The sequence below is a fragment of the Lactuca serriola genome, chromosome 1, assembly GCF_051521515.1.
Source record: "Lactuca serriola cultivar US96UC23 chromosome 1, Lser_US96UC23_V15, whole genome shotgun sequence".
Lineage (NCBI taxonomy): Eukaryota > Viridiplantae > Streptophyta > Magnoliopsida > Asterales > Asteraceae > Lactuca > Lactuca serriola.
Genome location: NC_136408.1, coordinates 167637408 through 167661674, shown reverse-complemented (window position 1 = coordinate 167661674; position 24267 = coordinate 167637408). Strand labels below are relative to the sequence as shown.

Here is a 24267-nt window from a genome sequence, read left to right as displayed (position 1 = left end):
TGTGTCACAATGGACCGAGATAGTTGTTGTGAGAAGGAAGGCGGCGAGACATGTTGGGCATGTACTAGGTAACCTTTGGAGGTCCAACTGTGAGGTCGAGAGTAGACCAGATGCTAAATGTTAAAAAGAGATATCTGGGGGGAAAGTGAAGGATTATGATTTTTAGACTTTTGAGGACTTCTAAGCGAGCATGATCATTTTTGTTCTTGTGTTGGAGAATAGGGTGTTGAAAGTTTAATGTTCGGATGGGTTCGGGTGGTAGTTCAGTGGATGAGCGCTGGTGAGAGGTGAACCATTTCGTTCCTTGGGGCGTGACTCAGATCGTTTTGTACGTTTGGTATGAGTAATCGGTAGCCGATTGTTGGATTTTGTCTTGTGAGAATAAGAGGAGCAGTGAGTTACCGGGGTTTGATGTTCGAGGAGCAAATATCATGGTGATAGCTTGAGTGGGCGGTTTGGCGGCGGGCGAGGCCACTAGAGTTTCCATATTTTGGGAAGGTCAGAAAGGAGTATCTTAGTGGTAGAAGGGTTGGTTTGTTCCGAACTCGGGAATTTCTGTGTGGATTCAGGTGTCCATGGGAAAAGATATTGGTGTGGTATGAGATCCTTTTGATAGTGCCTTTCGGGTTGTTAGATTCAATCTTTGTGTGTTTAAGGAGCGATTTTGAGGGCGAAATCTAATTCTAGTGGGGGAGAATTGTAACATTCGGGTTACCAGGTAAATTGTTTTAATTGTTTTAATTTAAGCATTTTGGAGGGACTCGACGAGTTGGTGCCTCAACTCGTCGAGTATGGTCGCGAGTTGGTGAGGTGTTAAATGGATGGACTCGATGAGTCGGGTGTTTGACTCGCCGAGTCAGCGCTGCTGAGGAAAACCCTAATTTGTGACCTATTTAAAGGCTCTTATGGCCTTCATTTGCGGCCACACTTTTCCTTGAGAAATCCTATTTGATCCAGAGAGCATAGAGAGAAGGAGGGGGATAATTTCATCATCTTTGTGCATTCTTGCAAGGAGGAAGGAGGTTGTTCAAGCAAGATCAACTTGAGGGGCTCAAATATGTTGTTATTCCATTCTAGGTTGCTGTTTAAGGTATAAATCTATACCTATTTTCGTATGGTTAGTAGATCTCATGAATTTATGGTTTCTTCGCCCTCTTTTAAGTTGAGTTATGAAGTATATGAAGTCCCTTTGAGGCTTAGACATCAGATCTGGACCTTGAGAGGTCCAGAGAGTCCCATGATCCCAGCTTTTTGCAGTTACATAAGAGTATTGAGCCTAAAACACCATTAAGAGGGTCATTTTGTCAAATAGAGCTATATATCTGATGCATGAACATAAAGGTTGGACCTTTACGTGACTTTTGGATGCTAGGATGTTGGATCTATAAGCTAGAGTCACAGATCTGACCTTATGTGGCTGAATGAGAAATCCGATGGAGCCAACTCGCTGAGTCCATGGGATGACTCGACGAGTCGTAGTGGGTGTGACCTAGTAGCCTGGACCCAGTGTTAACTCATCGATTTGGGAGTCAACTCAGTGAGCTGAGTGAACCCTAAGAAGAACGTGGAGAATATGAGTGGACTCGGTGAGTCACAGGTGTGCACTCGTCGAGTCATGTCAATCTTGGTTGTTGACTCGCTCTGGCTTTCTGTTGACTTCCTGGGTGAGTCAATAAGGGGCAGGAGGGACCTAGGAGGGGTCAAATATACTTTCACCCAACCCGAGGGTAAAAGGGGGAAAAGAGGACTTAAGGAGTAAATGAGTAATAAGGCGAATAATGATCGAGATGCTTGTCTAATGTATAGGCGGAGGCTAGTCCAGGATTTTCGAGTGCGGTCTATTACCTACTAGCCACCAGGTGAGTCTTCTCACTATATTGTACCTAGAATGGTAATTATGTGTGACCAGAGGGTCTTATGTTCTTATTTGAGTTATGCATTTTGTCTGTGTGATTTTATGTCATGTACTATACAGATCGGACCGGAAGGTCCAATGAACTATGAGGTCGGAAGGCTCTCAACTAGACCGGACCGGAGGGTCCAACGAGCTACGACCGAACCAGAGGGTCCAACGAGCTATGGGACTGGAGGGTTACACTGAGACACATTGACCGGATGGTCTTACAGAGCTATAGCCTCGAGTGGCTAATTACTTGTGCGTGGTATTTTGGGGAACTCACTAAGCTTCGTGCTTACCGTGTTATGTGTTTCAGGTTTTCTCAAGATCGCGGGACGGTACCGGCTTGATTGTACACACCGGAGAAAGAATTATTTCTCAAGGATCCTGGATTATTAACTTATTAAACTCGGAGTTATGTTATGTAACCTAATGAATGATGTTTTCTGAAATGTGATATGAAGATTATATGATTAAAAATGAAAATTTTGTTTAGAAAATTTACATCGTTATAGGTAAGATTGACAAATCTTGTTAGTTTTGGAAACCATTGATTATGCCATTAGTTTCGATATTCTCCTAACATATTTAAAACATAACAACCCTAATTTGTCAAGTATATATACGACTCCTTCTATGAGCCGTAGAGAATCCCTCTTAACTCTTCTTTCTTTTGAACGAACATAGAATTCTTTGGTGATTTGGCTTGTGTTTTTGTTTCTAGATACACAAGTGTCCTTTTGAACTATCTAGGACTAGATTTCCTGTAACCTAGACGTATAGTGGAAATATCAGTTCGGAAAGTGAACTTACATGTTCCACAAGAAATCCGATTCTCCTCCATCACCCAACTTATATTACTCCCCAACATGAAGTTCATTAGTGTAACACCCGTTCCTTAAGGTATAATTTGATTTAATTAGTTAATAATTGTTTTGGACTATCTTGGACAATGGATTCATTTGGAGTGGACTTAGAAAGTGGGCCGAGGAGATGGGCAGCCTATAAGCCGTACGTCGGGGGTAGCCTGGCGTACACGTAGCATAAATGCTCGTTGGATTCGAGGGATGCGGGTGCATACACCCAGCGTTTTAGAGATTTGGACCTTTTTAGGTCCAAAGATTGGATATTGGCCTTGCAACTTCGATTTTGAGCTTTGAGTTGCCACTCTTGAAGCTCAATGAGTTCCTTTAGCCATAAAGTTTCAAGCTTTGAGGCTTTTATGAAGCCATGCAAGAGATCTAGCCATATTTATGGAAGTTCATTGTTATTCTTAGTGTTGGGCTCATTTGGTGGGTTGCAAGCCACCAAGTGATCAACTTTAAGGGTTAGGAAGAAACATGGGACTCGGATCTGTAGTTTGGACGTAGAGTTTTAAGGGATTAAGTCGTTTTGGGAGAAAAGTGCTTAACAGGAGAGTAAGTTGGGCGTACACGCCAGTACGTGTAGCGTACAAACCCTTCAGCAGTACGTGTAGCGTACATAGAGGTACACCCATTGTACGCTTAGTCAATGGACTTTTGTTATTGGGCCTTGGTTTGGGCCAAATCTTGGACATAGTAGTAATAGGCTGTGATGGGCCTTCAGAAGTCAATTAAGGGCCCAAGGATTAGTGGGCTTAGAAGGAAAGCCCATTCAAAGAGTTGGGCCCAATTTAGAAAATTGTTGATATTGCCATATTTATACTTATTTTTAGGTAATATTTGAGTACATTTTTATATATAAACCGGTAATTTGTTTAGAATAATGGTACTTATGAGTTTAAATGTTAGTTGCAGCCAAAAAGAAGACATTTTGAAGAAAAGGGGCTAAAAACGTCAAATGAAGAAACTTTGGGAGTTAAAAGAATAAAGGACAAGAAATCAAGGAAAAGCGGATTCATGACGTGAATATGTCAAGATTCACGACGTGAATCTATATTCTAGAAGATAAGTATACGGGTGAAGGAATCCTTGACGGGCATGGCTACCTATAACTCACGACGTGAATATCTTAGTATTCACAACGTGAATGAGGAAAATTAGCAACTATATATATCTTTAACCATTACGATTAAGAAAGCTTTTGGTTGGCTGATAAGGGTTCTAAAAGGCGATTTTGAGCAGAAGAAAAGTCTTAGGAAGAAGCTTTCAACACCAAAAGAGTGAAGGTCTATAATTTAGGCTATTTTAATTGTTACTTAGGACATGTTTCTATATACTTTGATTTGTGTTAGTGTGTTAGTTGCTATTATGAGCAGCTGAATCTAGCTACTCTTGTTTAGCTAGATGAAGCTTCCAACTTATGAATAGTTTAATTTTTATGGATATATTTAGTTGGTGAATTGCTTGTGTTGGATTTATAGTTACCTAGCATGCTTGTGTTTGTTTCTCTAGTTGCTTGCCTCCATGTTTTGTGTATATTAGTGACCATTAACTGCATGAACTTGTTTACCTAATGATTTAGTGAACATTAAATTGTTAGAGCTAGGATTGACCAATCTTAGTTAGTAATTAGAGTAAATAAACTTAGCTGTATTAGAGGACGTGGATTGTGACTATAATTGCGTTTGCACAATAATTCTTACATAGCATATTCATACTCATAATTAGCTCTGTGTTTAATTGTGTGTGACCATACATAATTTGACATGAATTAATTAATTATTGGTAAAGTTAGACTTAAATTACTAATACAATGACAACCAACTTGATAATCCATAATTATTAGCTAGCCATAAGGACAAAGTGGATTCGAACTAGACAAGAGTGTTTTACTTAATTGATTGAATTTGAGTTAAGTTCGTCTGATCTTGTAAAATCAGATAAAACCCCTTTCTAAACTTGTTAATAATTAGGTTAATTTGATAGCAAGTAAATTAATTAGTAACACCGTTCCCTGTGATCGACACCCGACTTACCCAAGCTATACTGTAATCTGACTAGGTACACTGCCTATAAGTGCATAGTTAGTTTAAGTTTGTTAGGTTATAAATATTAAAATTAGTGGGTACTTTCGTGCACATCAGGGCCATTTGGGGACTTAATGGGTCTTAGTGAGGACTAGAAGGATTGGGCCTTGGTTATGGTCCAAGATAGATCAGAGGGGTAAAATAGTCATTTTACCTATGGGAGAGTCATCAGTTTTTGACTAAATGTCTATTTGGTCATTATAGCTGGGGAGTAGTTGGAGCACCAGATGGTGTAACCTTTGCGTGAGTTTTTCAGCAATCAGTTTGAGAGGTGAGTTTTTCTTCAGTAGGAACGGGTCTAAGGCACCAATGTCGCCCTATTTAAGTAGTTATAGTATGTCGGGTGAGCCCGATGCAGTTTATATGTTTTCGGACTTTGGTCCGTATGCTTGATGTCTTTTTGATTCATGCATGTTACTTGTTATGTGTTATGTGTTCCGGGCTTCGGTCCGATGTCGGGGCAAGCCCGATATAGGCTAGTTTATATGTTGTATGTTATATGTTCCGGGCTTCGGCCCGATGCCGGGCAAGCCCGCTGCAGTATATGTGACTATGTTATATGTTTTTGTTATATTGTGTATGTGTCGAGGTAATCCTGATGTGCCCGGCAAGCCCGATGTCGGGGTGAGCCCGATGCGGTCGGATGCCGGGGTGAGTCCGATGTCGGGTAAGCCGATGTTGGGATTCATCCTGATGCAGTTGGGAGTAGTCCTAGAGTTATGTGATTTGTTATATATATGTGTATGGTATGTGGTAATTTGGGGAGCTCACTAAGCTTCGTGCTTATAGTTTCAATTTTGGTTTCAGGTACTTCAACTAGTGCAGGGATGGGCTCGGGATGATAGCATGGCACACACACCACATTCTTTCGTCTGGGAGATTACTCTGATGTTTGTTATGAGATTTTGATTTGAGACAGATACTATGATGTTTTATGATACATGATTCACGATTTTACTTATAACATTGGATGAGTTATGATTTTAATAATGATTGAAAAATAAAAATTTTGGACTGTATTTTTGGGATGTTTCAATTAGAATCACCATCACCATTTATTCGATTTCTGGAACCATTTTCATCTTAAGAGATTACCACTTTTAGAACATTAGATCGCATTATTGTTTTTGTTTTTTTATTATTATTCGTGAATGTGTTCTTCATTTTCTAAGGAATAAAAAATAATTAATGGTTCGGATTTGTCTTGCAACATTTTGATGATTTTAATGTTTTTTATTTTAGAAAGAATTAACAAAATGGTTTTAATCAATGTTTCCATTGAAGTCATTTCTAAATAGGATTGCTTATGTTACTCTGTTTGAAAATTAGATCGGATGCTGTTGAATTTTTCTTTTTTTTCTTTTTTTTTTTTTTTTGTCGCTAGAAATGTATGTTTTTTCTTTAATGATTTAAAAAAAATGTTGTGATTAAATTAGAGATTGTATTTTATATTTTTGGTTGTATCGATTGTAATTTGGTTTGAGATGGAAATCTAGCAACAAAGATGGACCAATTGAACCAAAGGCCCAAGTTAATTACTTCCAGCCTAGACATTGCTTGACACAAGTGGCCATCAGTTCGTTGGGTTTTGTCTTTTTCCCAAACAAATAAGCTTGGCCCTCTCTCTCTCTCTCTCTCTCTCTCTCTCTCTCTCTCTCCAACGAGAAATGATACACATGTTCGAGGAAAAATTTTCACAAGCATTTTTTGAGAGTGATCGGTGTGGGCAACGACCGAAGCTGTTTTGCTGAGGTGGGGGCACCACAATGCTGGTATAATGCCACCAACACCCCCCTTCCCCTTGGTTTCCTGTTGCTTCCCCCTACCAGGGTAACATCCCTCAAACGCCTCTGTTTTCTTCCTTACTCTGTTTTTCTACTTTTCTTCTTCCCAATGTCATTTCAAAAAATAACACCATCCCTTATGGAGATGCTATGGAGAGAAGATGAGCAGTCTAAGGCGTTCCTTTAACTTATTATTGGGCGGTTACTTAACTTATTTTTGCAAATTATTCCTTAGTGTTTTAAGAAATATGTTTTGCTTGCTATAACTTAACTTATTTTTGAAAAAAAATAAGTTTTAGTTTAAAGAGCTTTTTCAAAACTTAATCTGAAATGGTTTGAAATTTTAAAATCTTTTCAAAACTAAAGAGGTCGGCAAAAATATTATATGCAAGCAGTTTGTTTTATAGCACCAAATTTTTATAATAAAGACTCAACGTAAAAAAAATTTCACACTCTAAATTTTAATTATGTCATCCAAGATTTATATTATCATGCATAATTATAAACTTTGATTGGTTTTGAATTTAAATCCTATTTGGAAGAATAATATATGTAGTAGCATATGACATGATGATCATAAATTTACATCCAATTTCGCTACAGCTTTTAACTCAAATAATATTGTTCTTTCACATATCAAATATTACAATGTTTTTGTATACCTTCTATAAAAATTTCACTTTTTTCCAATGTTTTAAAACCCGGGTCGACCCGGCCGGTTCAACCGGTTGGACCGTGACACGGGGTAGAAGGCGGGTCAATTGAAACCGGTTTTTTGTAAAAATGCGAACCGGATCGAACCGGCCGGGTTTCCCCTAAACCGCGGTTCGACCGCTTATGTTGCACCGGTTAAACCGGGTTGACCCGTTTCAATAGAGTTTGGATAGTTGAATACAAGTAGCGAACGCCAAAACAACGAGCCATTTGCAGTTTCTTCAATGTTTTTCAATGTTTAAACTTTGTGGACATCAAATTATTAGTTTTATATGTTTATGCATTATGCATGAAAGTAAAAATATATAGAAATAGAGAAAGACCATAAACCGGGTTGACCCGGCGGTTCAACCGGTTGAACCGGTTGACCCGTGAACCGGTCATCACGCCGGGTCAACTAAAAACCCGGGTTTTAAAACATTGATTTTTTCGGTCCTCATAGAATTATAATATTAAATCATTGTCGGTTTACTTCCAAAATACCAACAAGACATTTCTCCAACATAAACTCTGCATTCATCCAAGCATGGTATTTATTTGAATATACGCATTAAGGAGAAGAAGGGCATTTATGTCTTTTTACAGATAAAAAAAAAACAAGAGCAAGTCCCTTTTCACAAAAACTATAATTTTTGTTTCACATGAGTCTAGTTCTCAGGCTCTGGACCTATGTCAGTCAAACACATAGTAAAACTTATTGTGTCATGTCAAAATATTATTTTAACATAATAAAATATGTTTGATGATCTGAAAAATAATAAAAGGATACTAAATAAAGCTGTACAATCTTTTCCAACCGCCTTCATCAACATATCAACACCTGCAAGAAAAATAGTAAGAGATTCATCTATTTCTGGTTTATAAACATAATTGTATTTTATTTTAAGTAGTTGTATGACAAAATATGCAACATTTTACTTGTAAACTGTTTAACCGGTTAAAACATCATTACATAAGATTTTAAAATTTTGCCCTCATTCAAAAATTTTCCTTCCATTTCCCCAAGTAAACTGTTGTTTCTCATATATTTTTTAAACATTATGTATTCAAACATCATTTATTCATACACCACTAAATGAGATAAACAAATAAAAATCACTTTATGAAAATTCATAAATTACATATATGATGAATGAAATAATTTAAAATAAAAATTATACTTCCAGGATGAAATTTCATGTATGGAGTGATGTTGTAAACACGGCCTTTAAGAACAGTCCACATGGAGTCTTCTGTTTGGTGTTGTTTCACTTCACTTAAAGATATAACTCTCTTGTTTGACTGCCCCTTTAATCCTTAAAAATCATAAATTTCAACAATTTCAGAAATAAATTGGTACACATTTAAAAAGTTGATGAAAAAATTACAAGAGTAAATGCAAGAAATAGCAATGTACTTTCATTGATTTGTTTAATATAAAATCTTACTTTCATTTCTTTCTATTAGGGAGGAGGTAGTCATTCTTTCCCAACCCACTAAACCCACTGCCACATCATTTTTTCTCTTTTATTTTTCATCATCTTTCCGAACCCACAACACATGGAAATCCTATCTTTTTGAACTCACTCAACCCACTCAATTAAAAAAAAATACAAAACAATCAAATGTAAAATCTTAATTAGCAATAGAGTTATCGGCGGTACCACTCCCGCTTCAACGAGTGGGTTGATTGGTTTCACTAACCCACTTCATCATCTCTCTCTACTTTCTCTTTCTTATTTTCTCTTGTACCATGTGTTTTAAAACTTGTACCTTAGTTGTTTTGTATTTTTTTTAATTGAGTGGGTTGAGTGAGTTCAAAAAAATAGGATTCCGTGTGTTGTGGGTTCGGAAAGATGAAAAATATAAAAGAGAAAAATTGATGTGGCAGTGGGTTCAGTGGGTTGGGAGGGAACGACTCCCTCCTCTCTTATAGAGAGACATAATGTGTAAATTTGAATATAAGTGCAAATTAAAATAGTTGAAATGGAAAAAAAAAAAAAAAAAAAAAAACATTTTTGTTTACTACATTGGAATGGAGTGGAACATTCCTAAGAATGTGATTCCTTGGCATATATTGATCTTCATTCTATTGGGAAGCGTTGTTTCTTTTTCCATTTCCATGATGGAATGGAATGATACAATAAACTTACAGACTTTACTTATATTTATTCTATCTTCATTAACATCAAAATTATTAATAAAAAGCAAAATTCCATAAAAACCACAATAGTTTGGTCTTTATGGTTTAACCACCATTTTTTTTTTCTGATTCAATTTTACCACAGAAAGTTTGTTTTTTTCTATAAAAATCACTGTAAGGGTTTCTTGGTAATGAATTGCAAAACACCATAGGAAGATTATTTTTTTTGGTTAGAGTTGTTTCTATAAAAAATACTCTTAACTACAGCGGTTTTTATAAAATTCAGAGTTTTATGAAGTGGGTTTTATGAACACAAAATCAAAGTCTTAGTGATTGAGGAATAAAGACACGGATAATCAAAATATCTCTTTGATTAATAGGAAAATAGCTCAAAACCTATATTGTGTTTTTGTGTGTACAAACCATATCTCGGTATCTATATATATATATATATATATATATATATATATATATATATATATATATATACTCCTAAACTACCAACTTGTAGAATAAGATTACAATTAGGAAATATGACCAACTTGCCATATTATTGATTGCTTGGTCTCCAAGGTCCTACGTGACTTAGGATTCCAACAATCACCCCCGAATCTCTAAGTCCTTCTAGAGAATTCTTCAACCCCGATCAAGCTCCGCATTTCCTTGAACTTGGTTCGAGCTAATGGTTTCGTAAGAATATCCGCCCTTTGTTCTTCACCGGGAATGTATTCCACCTCCACTTGTTCCCTTTCGACACAATTACGAATGAAGTGAAACCTTGTGTGAATGTGTTTACTCCTTCCATGAAAAACGGGATTCTTAGTTAGTTCGATAGCCGACTTGTTATCAACTCTAAGAATAACTTTCTCTTGTGCTTTGTTCATTATTTCCCCAAGAAAATCTTGAAGCCATATTGCTTGACATGCACTCGTTGTGGCTGCCATGAACTCAGCCTCACAAGATGATAAAGCAACGGTGTCTTGCTTTTGTGAACACCATGTAATTGGTGATGACCCATAGTAGAAAATGTGACCGGTTGTGCTTCTTCCGTCATCCGGGTCAACATTGTGACTGCTATCACTATAACCAATAAGCCGCTTTTGTCCCATTCTTTCGTACTTAATTCCGTATCCCGTTGTTCCTCGTAAGTACCTTAGAATGTGTTTGATTGCACCACCATGTGATTCTCTTGGACTTTGCATATATCGACTAACAACTCCAACCGCATATGCCATATCGGGTCTTGTTTGCAAGAGGTATCTAAGGCATCCTACCACTTTTCGATATTGTGTTGGGTCGACTTCGGGTTCATCTTCGGCCTTCGACAATTTATTTCCTGGTTCCATCGGTATGTGGGTCGGATTGCAATCATATAAACCGGCTTCTTTTAAAATGCGTTTAGCATATGCTTCTTGGTTTATAGTAATCCCCGATTCTTCTTGCTTAACTTCAATGCCAAGGTAATAAGTTAATCTTCCAAGATCCGACATCTCAAAATTCTTGGACATCTCTAATTTGAACCTCTTGATCATGCTCAAGTTTGTACCTGTGACAAATAAGTCATCAACATAAATTGCTAAAATTAGCAAGTTAGATCCTTCACATTTCCGGTACACCGATGGTTCTTTCATGCACTTTTGAAATTTCATATTCTTCAAAATCCCATCAAGCTTCGTGTTCCATGCTCGAGGTGCTTGTCTTAGACCATATAGTGCTTTTGTAAGGTGATATACTTTATGCTCGTTGCCCTTCTTTATATAGCCTTCCGGTTGTGACACATAAACAGTTTCTTTTAATTCTCCATGTAAGAATGCTGTTTTTACATCTAAGTGGTGAAGCTCCCACCCATGAGTAGCTGCTAAGGCTATAAGAAATCGAATAGTTTCAATTCGAGCTACCGGGGCAAACACTTCCTGAAAATCAATATCGGGTTGTTGCACGTAACCTTTAGCGACCAACCTTGCCTTGTATTTATTAATGGTGCCATCTGCATTTTTCTTTAATTTGAACACCACTTGAGTCCAATTGGCTTCACCCCCATAGGTTTGTTCACAAGAGTCCAAGTATTATTTTTGTTTATCGACTTGATTTCCGCATCCATGGCCTTGACCCATTCTGGTTCTTTCTTCGCTTCTTCAACCGATACCGGCTCGTCATTGGTTGTTAGAAGGAGTTCTTCGAGATTGTCAAGATCAAGCTCATAATCTTGAAATCGTCTTGGAGGTACTCTTGCTCTCGAAGGTCTTTGGTTTGCAGCTCCTTGTTGAACATTATTATTTACCGAACTTAGTTGTTCATTATCTTGTACATCCGCTCCGTCTCCAATCTCTTGATCCGATTCAATTGGATCATTATTTACATCGTTTCCTTGGTTGTTGTTCACATCTTCTCTTGGATAGTCCCATGGTATTATGAATGAACCCGGTTCTTCATTGTTGATTCCTGCTTCTTTAATCCAATCCCACCCTTTGGTTTCATCAAAAATAACATCTCGACTCACGATTATTTTTTGTGTTACCGGGTTAAATAACCGGTAAGCTTTCGTACCCGGTTCGAAACCAACATGGACTAGTGGTCTTGATCTTGCATCCAACTTCTTTTGATTAACGGGTTCAACTTTTGCATGTGCTAGACACCCAAATATACGAACATTTTCTAAATTCGGTTTTCTTTTATACAACTTTTCGTATGGAGTTGTATCACCAAGGACTCTTGTGTAAACTCGATTGATTAGATTTGTTGAGTGATTTACCGCTTCTCCCCATAAGTAGTTTGGAACATGCATTGCCTTCATTATACTTCGTGTCATGTCCATAAGAGTTCGGTTTCTTCGTTCCACAATTCCGTTTTGTTGTGGAGAGTATGGGGCGGTGAGATGGCGTTTAACTCCGTTTTGCTCACAAAAAGAATTAAACTCGAGAGAGGTAAATTCACCTCCTCGATCACTTCTAAACACTTTCAAAGGCTTTTCAATTTCATTTTCCACCAAAGCTTTGAATTTTTTGAAGTGTGTAAACGCCTCACTCTTTTCTTTTGTGAGATAAATCCACATAAATCGTGAAAAATCATCAATTAGTGTAAAAATGTACCTATTTTGACCTTTGGTTGCCGACGTGATCGGACCGCATAAATCTCCGTGAACAAGCTCCAATGGTTGTTTTGCTTTGTATGTCGTCATGGTTGGGAAAGACTTTCTCGTTTGCTTGCCGACTAAGCACGATTCACATAATTGATTCTCATGATCTAATTGAGGTAACCCTTTGACTAAACCCTTCTTGGACATCTTTTTCATTGACTCGAAATTGATGTGCCCAAGTCTTGCATGCCATCGCCACGCATCTTCACTTAGTCTTGAATAAAGGCAAATAGGAACTCCAATCTGTAATTTTATTTTATAAAGACGGTTTGAAGTTCTTTGTACTTTCATTAATAGGCAATTATCGGCATCGTGCATGGTTAAATAGTTGTCTTTCATTCGAATATCACACCCGGCTTCAGTTGCTTGTCCGAGACTTATAATGTTGTTCTTGAGATCCGGAATGTAGTAAATTTCCGTCATCAGCCTTTGTTGACCTTTCTTGCCTTGGAAAAGTATAGCACCTTTTCCCTTGATTTTTACACACGAGTTGTCTCCAAATTTAACCCTCCCGGTTATGCCTTCGTCAAGCTCGGAGAAAAATGATCGGTTCCCCGTCATGTGATTGCTCGCCCCATTATCCAAATACCACACATCGTTTTCTTGTGAGTCGTATTGAGACGGTATCACCTTCTCTTCATTCAAAAACACGGTCTCATGTAAAAATACGGCATCGTCGGTATCGTCATATTCAACAAAATTACTTTCTTGTAATTTTTTGATTCGGTCCGGACATTGAGACGCAAAGTGGCCTGGTTTATCGCACCGGTAACAAATAATTTTGGATCGGTCCTTTTTTGGTTTACTATTTGGATCAGAATTGAAATTGGGCCTACTATTGGATTGGTTATTATTGGACCGACTATTATTTGATTTTCTTTGGGCCTGTTTTGATTTAAATCTACTTGAGCCTGTTCCATTTGATCCATTTGACCCACAAGTTACGGATCCAGTTGAGTTATTGAACGCATGTGTTATGTTCCCACTCCCAGACCCGTGAACCTCCATCGTTTTCCCCTTTGCTTTCCAATTCCGATTCGATGATTCACCGTGCTCGACGAACAGAGCTTGTTCTTTCTCACCACCGTAGGAATCTTCTTCTCTGATCCTCTCTTCATACGCCTTCATCCTTCCGACTACATCATCGAAATTTGTACTATTTAAGTCTAGAATCTGTTCGAGTGATGCTACCATATGAATGAATTTTCGTGGCAGTGATTTAAGGAATTTCTTTACAAGCTTGGATTCGTCGATTACAGATCCTAATGCCGCCGATTTTGAAGCAATTCCAGACAACTTTCCGGAGAAACTGTCGATCGTCTCTGATCCGTTCATCCTGAGGCGATCGAACTCGGCACTTAGGGTTTGAAGACGGGCCTCCTTCACTCGATCAGCCCCAATGTATCGAGTCTTGATTGCATCCCAAAGCACCTTTGAAGACTCGACATCACCAATTTGCATTATCAAGCTTTCTGGAATTGCCTGATAAAGCAACCCCATAACAAGGTAATCTTTCTCCTCGTTCTTCTCTGTTCCAGGGTCAATCACACTCCAAGCCTTATGAATTCTTAAGACTACCTTCATTCTTAGTGACCAGACCGTGTAATTCGTGGAATTCAACATGGGACACTGAACAGAAGTTGATCCGGTTTCTTTCACAGTCACCGGTCCTCCGTCGCCCCCTGTATCAGCCATGTTAACCTTACTTGTCAACAGGTAAGAATTGATCTCAAGGCTCTGATACCAATTTGAGGAATAAAGACACGGATAATCAAAATATCTCTTTGATTAATAGGAAAATAGCTCAAAACCTATATTGTGTTTTTGTGTGTACAAACCATATCTCGGTATCTATACATATATATACTCCTAAACTACCAACTTGTAGAATAAGATTACAATTAGGAAATATGACCAACTTGCCATATTATTGATTGCTTGGTCTCCAAGGTCCTACGTGACTTAGGATTCCAACAGTGATTAAATCAGAAAAATATTCTTCTGCTAGTTTAAGAGACATAAAAATCCAAACTACAATAGTTTCATGGAATTTGACCTTATCAAACTATCAAAACATTAATTATAATATTCTTTTTTAATTCTGAAAACAAGTAAAAGAATTATTATACATCGATTTCGAGATTGCGTGGTATTTACTTTTTTAATTTATTTTTCTATTTTCATAAACAATTTCTTGAAAGTGAGGATGAAAATTTCATGGACCGATTATAAGAACTGCAGACCTGTGGAGATGAGCAAAAGTCACAAGTTTATGTTTGTTGAGTGGCAAAGCTTAGCCTTGAGTGCCACCTGTAAAGATATTTATTTATGTAGAAAAACATATTAGAAAAAGCTTATGTGATGAAAAAAGTGTTTTTGTGTTATAAAAAAAGTAGCTTGGGTGCCTACCTCCCCTCAGTTCGGAGGTCTTCGTCAACATGTTACGAAGCTCCAGTCTGGCGGTCAACTTGATGCGGGAGAGGCATGAGTGCAGTTCGATCCGGACTTCCTTTGAGATAAAGCTCTAAACTTCATTTCATCTAATGAAAAAAAAAAATAGGTTAAAGATTTGACAATGATTGCATAAAATCAAAACATGAATTATTTATTGTTTAAAAGGCTATCATTTAGTTATATTATCATGCAGCTTTAGATAAAAGTTACGCATAAGAATGACATCTACCTTTAAAGCAGGCACTTTCTCCACACAGATAACCATAACCTAGTAGATCAATATCAAACTTAAACAGCAGAATTCGCATTTTGCTTAGGATATATTCTCCGGTTGTTAATTGAAATCCAGTGAGATCTCCACCAATGATGTGATTCCATGACTTGTAATAACCCAACACATCTTCTTCTTCTTCTTTTTCTCCATCATCATACACAAAACTCACCCCACACTCCTTACTAACTGCATCACAAATATCATCTGGTGCCCACCTCACAGTAACAACAACGTGGTCACCACATTCCATCTCATTCATCCCAAACATCCAATGACTTAACAAAGTCAAACAATTTCTACCAAGATAGAGATTTTGAAGGTAGTGGTGGTATATCCAGATGAGGTTCTTTGTTATATTTCTAATTATGATTACTGGCAAATAATGGAAAATATTCATTCGCAAATCAAGCAGAAATTCAGAGTTACCTAGTTGTCTCTCATTCAAAAATAGAGATGCAACTACGCAACAGAAATTCAATCCTCTAAGCTTGTTAGGAGATGATGGGATGGTAAATGATATTGATGGCCCCTTGTTTCTATCCGTAATCCAATTCGGTATCTCTTCACCACTATAAAATGTGCTGAATATTCCAAATTCATAATACATCTGCCAAATACAACCACCTTCATTAATCACCACATTAATTACATATACATAAACACATATAGTTAACCAGAGCAAACCTCGATTTCAGATTCCTTTCTTGGTCTAGGATAGGATGGAGATCCCATGAGCTTTTCCTTGGGAAAGTCTATCTTACTCCATCCCAAACTGCATAATACCTTTTCCTCAACACCTACCATTGGTTGGATTTTGACCAAGCCTTCAAATTCAAACGATGAAGGTGCTAATGTAGTCCAATCTATAAGCAACTTGAGTGGGAACATTTGTGGATCAAACAAAACTTTTTGTAGTGAAGGGTTACTAGAATACAGGCTCAAATATGTGAGTGTATGTGGAGCATGCTCGACTGACGTTAGCATTTTACAATGTTCCATACTAAGTGTCTCAAGCCTATGAAGGCTTCTAACACAAGTGGGCATGGAAACGATAGGATTTCCATCTAAATATAAATGCTTTAACATGGTTAGGCAACTGAAATCAAAGGGAAAGGATTCAGTGGACAAACTAGTATTCACAAGTGACAAGGTTACTAAAGATCTCGGTAACGAAATCTCAAAGAACTTTGAAGACCTTGGTACAACCTCCAGAACGGTAGACAAAGATGTTATTGTGTTTATGCGAATGTTGTTACCCTTAATCATTTCGAGTGAATCCATATCCCTAGATTTGATTCGAGATTCACCAAGATAACAACCGTTTAGCAATAGTGTTTCAACTTTCTTTAACTTGCCTATGATTCGCCGAAGTTTTTGAAGCTTGCTGCAGGAGCTCAAATCAACAAGAACAAGTTTTACACATTGCTCTATCGATTCACAAACCTCAAGCAAACCAATGCAACCTTTAAGTATCAACATCTCAAGTTTAGGGAAGTGGTCAAACCCACCAAGGCTACGAAGTTGTTCACAAAAACTTAAATTAAGAATTTTCAATGATCCAAGCAAGCTTTTGCCTTTTGAATAAGATCCCATCAACTGCTGAAAAGGAAACAAGTTAAAATACCAGTGACTCTATCAGCTTGAACTAGAAGAAGGATAAATATAGATAAGTTACCATTTGCATGCTTTCACATCGTTGCGGATTATTATAACAAATGGAAAATGATTCAATGTTGCTATATGACATGTCAAGAACAACCAAATTCTCCATCCGTAAGTCTGAAGGTATAGACTTCAAAGGAAACCCATGCATACACAACCATCTTAATTCTTCCGGAAAGTTCTTGTAAATGCCATTGATCTGCACATAATTGAGTTGAAGCAGCATTAGATTATCCATCTTACTCAATGCGTCTGTTTTCAACTCAAGTGATCCATGTAACTTCTCTTTCTCAATTATCTTCATGTCAAGGGTGAGGCCTAAAACATTTTCCGTACCCTGAGAAGAAAAGCATGCAAAAATACATTAAAATGTATAAACAGGCATATAGAAATACAAAATGCTTTAAACAAGTATACAAGAGCTCTTACCTTTTTCTGTTTCAACACTCTAAATGAGTCATGACCCCATAATCGACTTCGTTCCCATGGCTTGTGAAATGATTCTTCACGTACCACAAATCTTCCCATCTCTTGAACCAATTGATGCATTCTCAATTTGTTATACCATCCTATACTAAGAAAGCATCTGTCGATGAGATTCGTAATTCCAGTTCTTGTTTCTATATCACATGCTTCTAATATTGTTGTAGCAACATCTCTATCCATTCCCACAAAAATACAAGCAATATGCTTAAACAGCTCCTTATCATTTTCAGATGGCAAAGAATCAAAGCTCATTCTCAAGACATTGTTTATAGGGGAATCATTTTCTTTCTTTAGCCTGTCTATGTACCCATCCCAATAAGTTACATCTCGATTATGTAGGTTCCTACCCAGAACTTTAAGAGCCATTGGATGTCCTTCACAATACTTCACTAGCTTTTTCGACACCTCTTCATAACCTGCCTTAGGATCATTGCACATGAATGCATGAAAACAGAAAAGCTTTTGTGATTCGATCTCAAATAAGCCTTTAAGAAAGTGCTTTTCATGCGTGAGTGATTTACCCTTCAATTTGAACAGTTCACAGCTCTCTGTCAACCACGCGTCCTTTGTAGTTATTATGATTTTGCTTCCTGGATGAAAACCTTTCCTTCCAAGTAATGCATCTAATTGGTCGAGACTACCAATGTCATCAAGAACAAGAAACACCTTGTTACGGGCTACTGCATTCTCTATCATTGAAGTGTACGTAGAAACATCATGAACTTGAACTGAAGTTGGTTTTGAAATATCCTCATAGAGTTTCTTTTGTACATCAAGCATCCCATTATATTTTTCATCGCATCTCCTGTTGATATCTTCAATGAAGCTGCTTGTGTCGAATTCATGAGAATGTAACGTGTAGACATATTTGGCTAAAGACGTCTTCCCTATCCCACCTATACCCAAAATAGTGAGTATATCTGTCTTATGTGAGGATGTATCTTTCAACCACGAACTGACAAATTTAATGGAATTGTCCATCCCAATAAGTTGTGGTAGTGGAAACCTTGAGGATGTGCGTAATCTACGAAAGATGTCCTTAACAATTTCATCAATAAGCTCCACCTCTAGCCTGCAATTTGATTTTTATAAGAACCACAAAACACAATCTAAAAAAATAACACGACATATTGGAGATTCAAATTTTCTTGATGACATTGAAAAGGTGTATTTGCACTTTTAACCATACAAGCATCTAATGTGCATGGTCATAATTATTATATATAATAAGGCCAGAGTCTAATGTAATACAAGATTTTATTAACGGGCAACGATATTTCATTTTGTTTCTACAAAACCATCAAACTTAAATATCAACTTGGTTTTTCTTGAACCTGAACAAAATATTAGTGAATAGTTTCAACTTAACCTTTCCGACTTACATGTGAGCATTAGAATATCATAATAAAAGATGATGTAATTTGAAGGTAAAATGATATAAAAACTTAGTAGCGGATTATAACCATTCAAAATTTGATTTATTAGTAAAAAGCATAAAAAAAATCATTAATAGCATTTATCTAAATGAATTTACTTATGTTAAAATAAGAAATACATAGCAAATGTTTTAAAACTAGCATGATGGTTTAACCTACCTATATGAATTAACTTATGAGATCACATAATTGCAAAAACTAGATTCAAATTTATGCGTATTTGTATCCAAATTTTAATGCATCATAAATATGCCTATTTTATGATTATAGAGAAACATATTGAAATGTATACGCCATATGAAAATATAGGAACGAAAATGGTTACCTGCCATTTGCATCCATCCCCTTCAAATCAGCGACCTCTGTAAGCGCTCTATTCCAACGTTCTATCTTTTGAGCCCATTGACATCTTTTGCTTGAGTTTGTCTCTGCTTCCATCTTCTGTCTATGCTTAGTCATTGCATCTCCAAAGCTACTTTCTTGCTTCCTGACATGTGTGGGCTCAACATGATAAAAGATGGGGAAAACAATATGTTTGGACGCCTTACGTTGCTCAAGGATCAACACCAATTCATCAAGACACCATGTTGAAGTAGCATAATTCGTAGACAAAACGATAACAGAAGCTCTAGATGCTTTAATTGCAGTCTCCAATTCTGGTTTCAGATCTTCCCCTGTTTCGATCTCTTCATCATCTAAGAAGGTAGTGATATTGGCATGCATGAGGGCATTATAAAGGTGATTAGTGAAACTATGACGAGTGTCAACACCTCTAAAACTCAAAAATACATCGTATCCACGACAATGAGTTGATGAAGAAGATGAAGCTTCTTCAGAAATTTCATGGAGCTCAACCATTATGAGTTATGGATTGATTCTTGTTTCTCCCAATAAAGTAGTATTGCCTTTTGAAGCTTTTGAATTCAACCTCTTCCTCACTTGTGCCTACAGAAAATCAATAGTTATATTCTACAAAATTAGATAAAAAAAAAATGAAGTGTTTAAATAACATTACATATGCACCTCCGAATGTTAGCATGTGAATTTAATCTGCTTCAAAATTAAGTATTGATATAAAATCACCACAACATTTAGATGTGAATTAATTATAAATTGAATTGAATACTCAGTTAATTAGATTGGTTAACCTGTTTTTCTACCCCTAGAACAGGACTTGAAGTTAACCAAATCCTACGTGTAATTAACACACCCATGCAGAACGAATGTCAATGAAATGAACCCAAACACACAAATGAGAAAGTGGCTAAAAGTAATCGCATGCCAATGAAGGTTTGATTATGTGAAAAAGGTGAGTTTAGTGATGAGTACATAAACTTTGTTGACCAATGTTTGTCGTTGTGATATCTACAAAGAAATCCCTTATCAAATTGCAGCTCAAAGAAAACCTAATTCAGCTTATCTGTGAAAAAGCAGAGCATTACTTGATTGATGATGATGATGATATAGGATCTCTGAACTAGCAAAATCCTAATTTCGATTCAAGGAATCTAACACCCGAAAGTACTTCACAAAAACCGAGATTTTTTTTTTTTTTTTTTTTTGAAAGAAGGGGAACATAAACATCACCAGAAAATTAAACATTATCGTTCAGGTTCAAAAGGATTCAAATGTAAAAAAATCGTGTTTGTGAATTGGAAAATTAGAGGAATTAAAGAAATACATGTTGGACTCTGTACAATCCTGATTGAAAAAAAAAAAAGTAATTTAGATTATCGAATCAGCAATCACCTGAACAAACTGATTATTATAATTTGATTTATGATTGATGAGATAAAATTGTGTAACAACATGTGAAAGTAAATGGTAAAAATCTGCTTTCATAGTTACCTGTCTACAGAGCAACAACAAGACCTGAAACGGCGAGAATAGCGGATGAAGAACGACGACGCGACACAGAAGGATAACGACAGAAAACTACAGAGCGAATGGCGAGAAGTCGGCCGGTAAACGGCGAGTCAACGAGGAAGGAAGGGAGACGTGAGAGAGATCGAGACAGAATGTTGGGTTGGAGGACTTAGATAATAGTAAATGGTGGAAAAGTTATAATAATAATAATAATAATAATAATAATAATAATAGTTGGGTTGGAGGACTTAAATAATAGTAAATGGTAGAAAAGTTATAATAATAATAATAATAATAATAATAATAATAATAGTAAGTCCTTTTCTTTCCTTAGGCATTAAGAGTGTGTTTGGTTCGTCCGAATTGAATGGAATTTGAGAGAAAATGAATCCAATTCCTTTGGAATCCGGTGTTTGGTTCAACATTAAGGAAAGGAGGAAAAGGATTCTAAATGAGCAAACATTCTATCAAATGGAGGAAAATACTTTCCTTCAAAGAAAGAAAGGAATTAATTTCATACCATTTTAATTTCACAAAACCATTTATTTTGTATTAACAGCAACATTTGTCAAAATTGATTGTGATGTTTTAGATTTACTTGCTGGAAAGAGATGCACCATAACATACACAACCTTTTTCTTTTGAACTTTTTTTTGACATATATGTTTTTGTTTTTAAATTTTCTGGTAAGTCAATATGTCGATCCTCACCATCATTTATGATTTGCAATTATAGCTTTAAGTATGATTTGCAGATTTGAACCTACGTAAACTAGAAAAACAATTGTTACCTATGAAAATTATTGATTTTCAAAAGATATATTTATGAGAAATATGGTTTCCGTGATTTTTTTTTTTTTTTAGATATTCACTGGTCAACACCAATGAAAAGAATGGTTTTCTTATTAATTTTCGTAGGTAAGCACCTGCGAAAATCTAGGTGTCATGTGAATTTTTTTATTATTTTTTTTATTTTTTATTTTTACATGTTATATTTGTAATTAGTAGAACTAAAATGATATGATGAGTTTTAAAGGTCACCTTTATGATTTGTAGAGCCTATGTGGCATTCTATTTTTTACTTTTTATTTTATGGATTTGGTCTTTATCACATATAAAAAAAAAAACTATATTACCGCTATTTTTTTGGGTCTATTTACTTATAAAATAGATTATTTAATAACTTTAACATGAGGGTTATTCCTAAACACTACCCATTCATCCATAGTCTCTTTCCTGTTACCATCACCATCATCTCATCTACAAATAACCTTACAACATCGTTGTCATCCATTTCTTGCATATCTGCATTGCCAGCATCACCTCGCCTCTTCTTTCCATTCCAAATAAACCTGCTACTAGAATCATTTATGTTCATCCTTGTTAGCTTCCAAAAACGAAGACCTATATGCAACTTGACAATAAAAAATGAGTAGCCATATTCAAAGACGGATGAAGTGTCGATGATTTTAGTGTCATTGGACATTTTGTGTAATTGAATCTAACATGTGAGCTAAAAGAATTATTATTTGTACTCTATATTACATGTTTGGTGAATGTGGAGTGCGTGCATATATAAGATTGAATTATAAGTCAGTACGACAGAATGGCGGGGGTCAAGCCCCCCCCCCCCCTCTCCCGCAAGGTCGTAGGGTTAGCGCCCCTAGCGAGGTCCATGGAGCAGAGCCCCTAGCGGTAAGATTGACAAATCTTGTTAGTTTTGAAAACGATTGATTATGTCATTAGTTTCGAGATTCTCCTAACTAATTTAAAAGATAACAACCCTAATCTGTCATTGTCAGGTATATATACGACTCCTTCTCTGAGCCGTAGAGAACCCACTTAACTCTTATTTCTTTTGAACGGACTTAGAATTCTTTGGGGATTTGGTTTGTGTTTCTATGACTAGATACACAAGTCCTTTTGGACTATCTTGGACTAGATTTCTTGTAACCCAAACATATGGTGGAAATATCAATTCAGAAAGTGAACTTACATGATCCACAAGAAATCTGGTTCTCCGCCATCACCTACTTATATTACTCCCCAACATGAAGTTCACTAGAGCCACCATCACCATTTATAACCATTTCAGCTTAAGAGATTACCACTTTTAGAACATTAGATCGCATTATTGTTTTTGTTTTTTTGTAACATCCAAGATTTCAGGTATTATTCTTATCATTTATTTTGGGAGTCTAAGAGGGAGAGACTCGACGAGTTGATGCCTAGACTCGTCGAGTAGGGTCGCGTGGTGATGACTGGATTAATGAGTGGACTCGACGAGTCGGTGAGGGGACTCGATGAGTCCGTACTAACGACTAAAACCCTAATTTCCCGGGTCTGAGCCCTATTTAAAGGACCTTATAACCCTTCATTGCGGCTACCTTCATCCTTGAGAGCACCAGAGCATCTGAGAGTCCTTGTGAGTGAGAAAAGAGGCCATTGTTCATCATCCTTGTGTGTTTTACACAAGAAGGGAAGGGGAAGGTCAAGCTAGGAGAGTTGGAGAGCTTGGATCTACTTTCATTTGGGCAGAGGAAGCTATTTGAGGTATTATTCAGAGCTTATTCTCGTGTTTTTGTTGATATAGTCAAATCTAGGGTTTCTTCATGCCTTGTTTAGCTTGGTTTTGGGGTGTGAGAGGTCCCATGGGGAATTGGTACCTAGATCTAGACTTTAGAAGGTCCAGAGAGTCCCAAATGCTTTGCTTTATGCTTTTCCTTTTGAGTTGTGGACTTAGGTTACCATTTTAGAGGTCATTTCACCAAAAGAAGCCTTGTAAGCGTTGCATGGGTGCCAAGATGTAACCTTTACGTGATTATCATGCTTGGGAAGGTCAGATCTATAGATTAGAGAAGCAGATGTGACCTCAAAAGGCCATTTGAGTTCGAGCATGGAATGAACTCGCCGAGTCCATGAGCAAACTCGATGAGTCGGACCGGGTTGCCCCTGGGTCTGACTCCAGTTGTGACCCGGTGAGTTGAGGGATGACTCAATGAGTCGAGTAAGGCTTAGATAGGAAAGAGTCTGTGGGGGACGATGGAACTCGCCGAGTCATCGTATGCACTCGGCGAGTCTGGTCAATATGGTCAGTTGGCTTTCATTGACTTTTAGGGTTTCAGTCAACATTTGGACTCTTGGAACAAGGAGGGTTAAAATGGTCTTTTACCCTTCTGAGGGATCATATAAGGGGATTTAATCTAGCCTTTGAGAGCCATTATTAATTAGAGTAATTATTTACGTGATTAGGCGAAAGCTAGTGCAGTATTTCAAAGTTCGAGAGTTGCCGAGTTACCTGAGGTGAGTCTTCTCACTATACTTTACCTAGAGTGGTAATTAGAGTTATGTGACAAAGTATTTTGTATGCTTTTGCATGATGTGATTTCTATGTGATTTATGCTATGTATGTTCAGAGTTAGGACCGGAAGGTCCACAGAGTTAGGGTCTGAGGGCTCGCAGAGTGATGGGACTAGAGGGTCCCACT

General features: G+C 37.0%; 1 protein-coding gene across 1 annotated transcript; it reads right to left on the bottom strand.

Annotated features, from left to right (window-relative positions):
• Positions 1–8249: 8249 nt before the first annotated feature.
• LOC145101076 (disease resistance protein RUN1-like) lies at positions 8250–20954 on the bottom strand. Its single transcript, XM_079038243.1, has 9 exons — positions 20764–20954; positions 19241–19860; positions 17423–18551; positions 17007–17330; positions 16016–16930; positions 15287–15938; positions 15013–15143; positions 14847–14913; positions 8250–8640 (listed from the first exon to the last, which is right to left on the bottom strand). The coding sequence occupies exons 2-7, from the start codon at positions 19771–19773 to the stop codon at positions 15067–15069; spliced, it is 3630 nt and encodes a 1209-aa protein (XP_078894369.1). The 5' UTR covers positions 19774–19860; positions 20764–20954; the 3' UTR covers positions 8250–8640; positions 14847–14913; positions 15013–15066.
• Between the last annotated feature and the right edge of the window lie 3313 nt (positions 20955–24267).

Bases quoted from the DNA above. Each gene is read 5' to 3' on its own strand.
- LOC145101076 (XM_079038243.1), bottom strand. From the start codon at position 19,773: ATGGTTGAGCTCCATGAAATTTCTGAAGAAGCTTCATCTTCTTCATCA. The intron at 16,931-17,006 runs GTAACTTATCTA...TTTCCTTTTCAG, and splicing joins GATGTGAAAGCATGCAAATG to CAGTTGATGGGATCTTATTC. The intron at 15,939-16,015 runs GTTTGCTCTGGT...TGTATTTGGCAG, and splicing joins GAAAGGAATCTGAAATCGAG to ATGTATTATGAATTTGGAAT.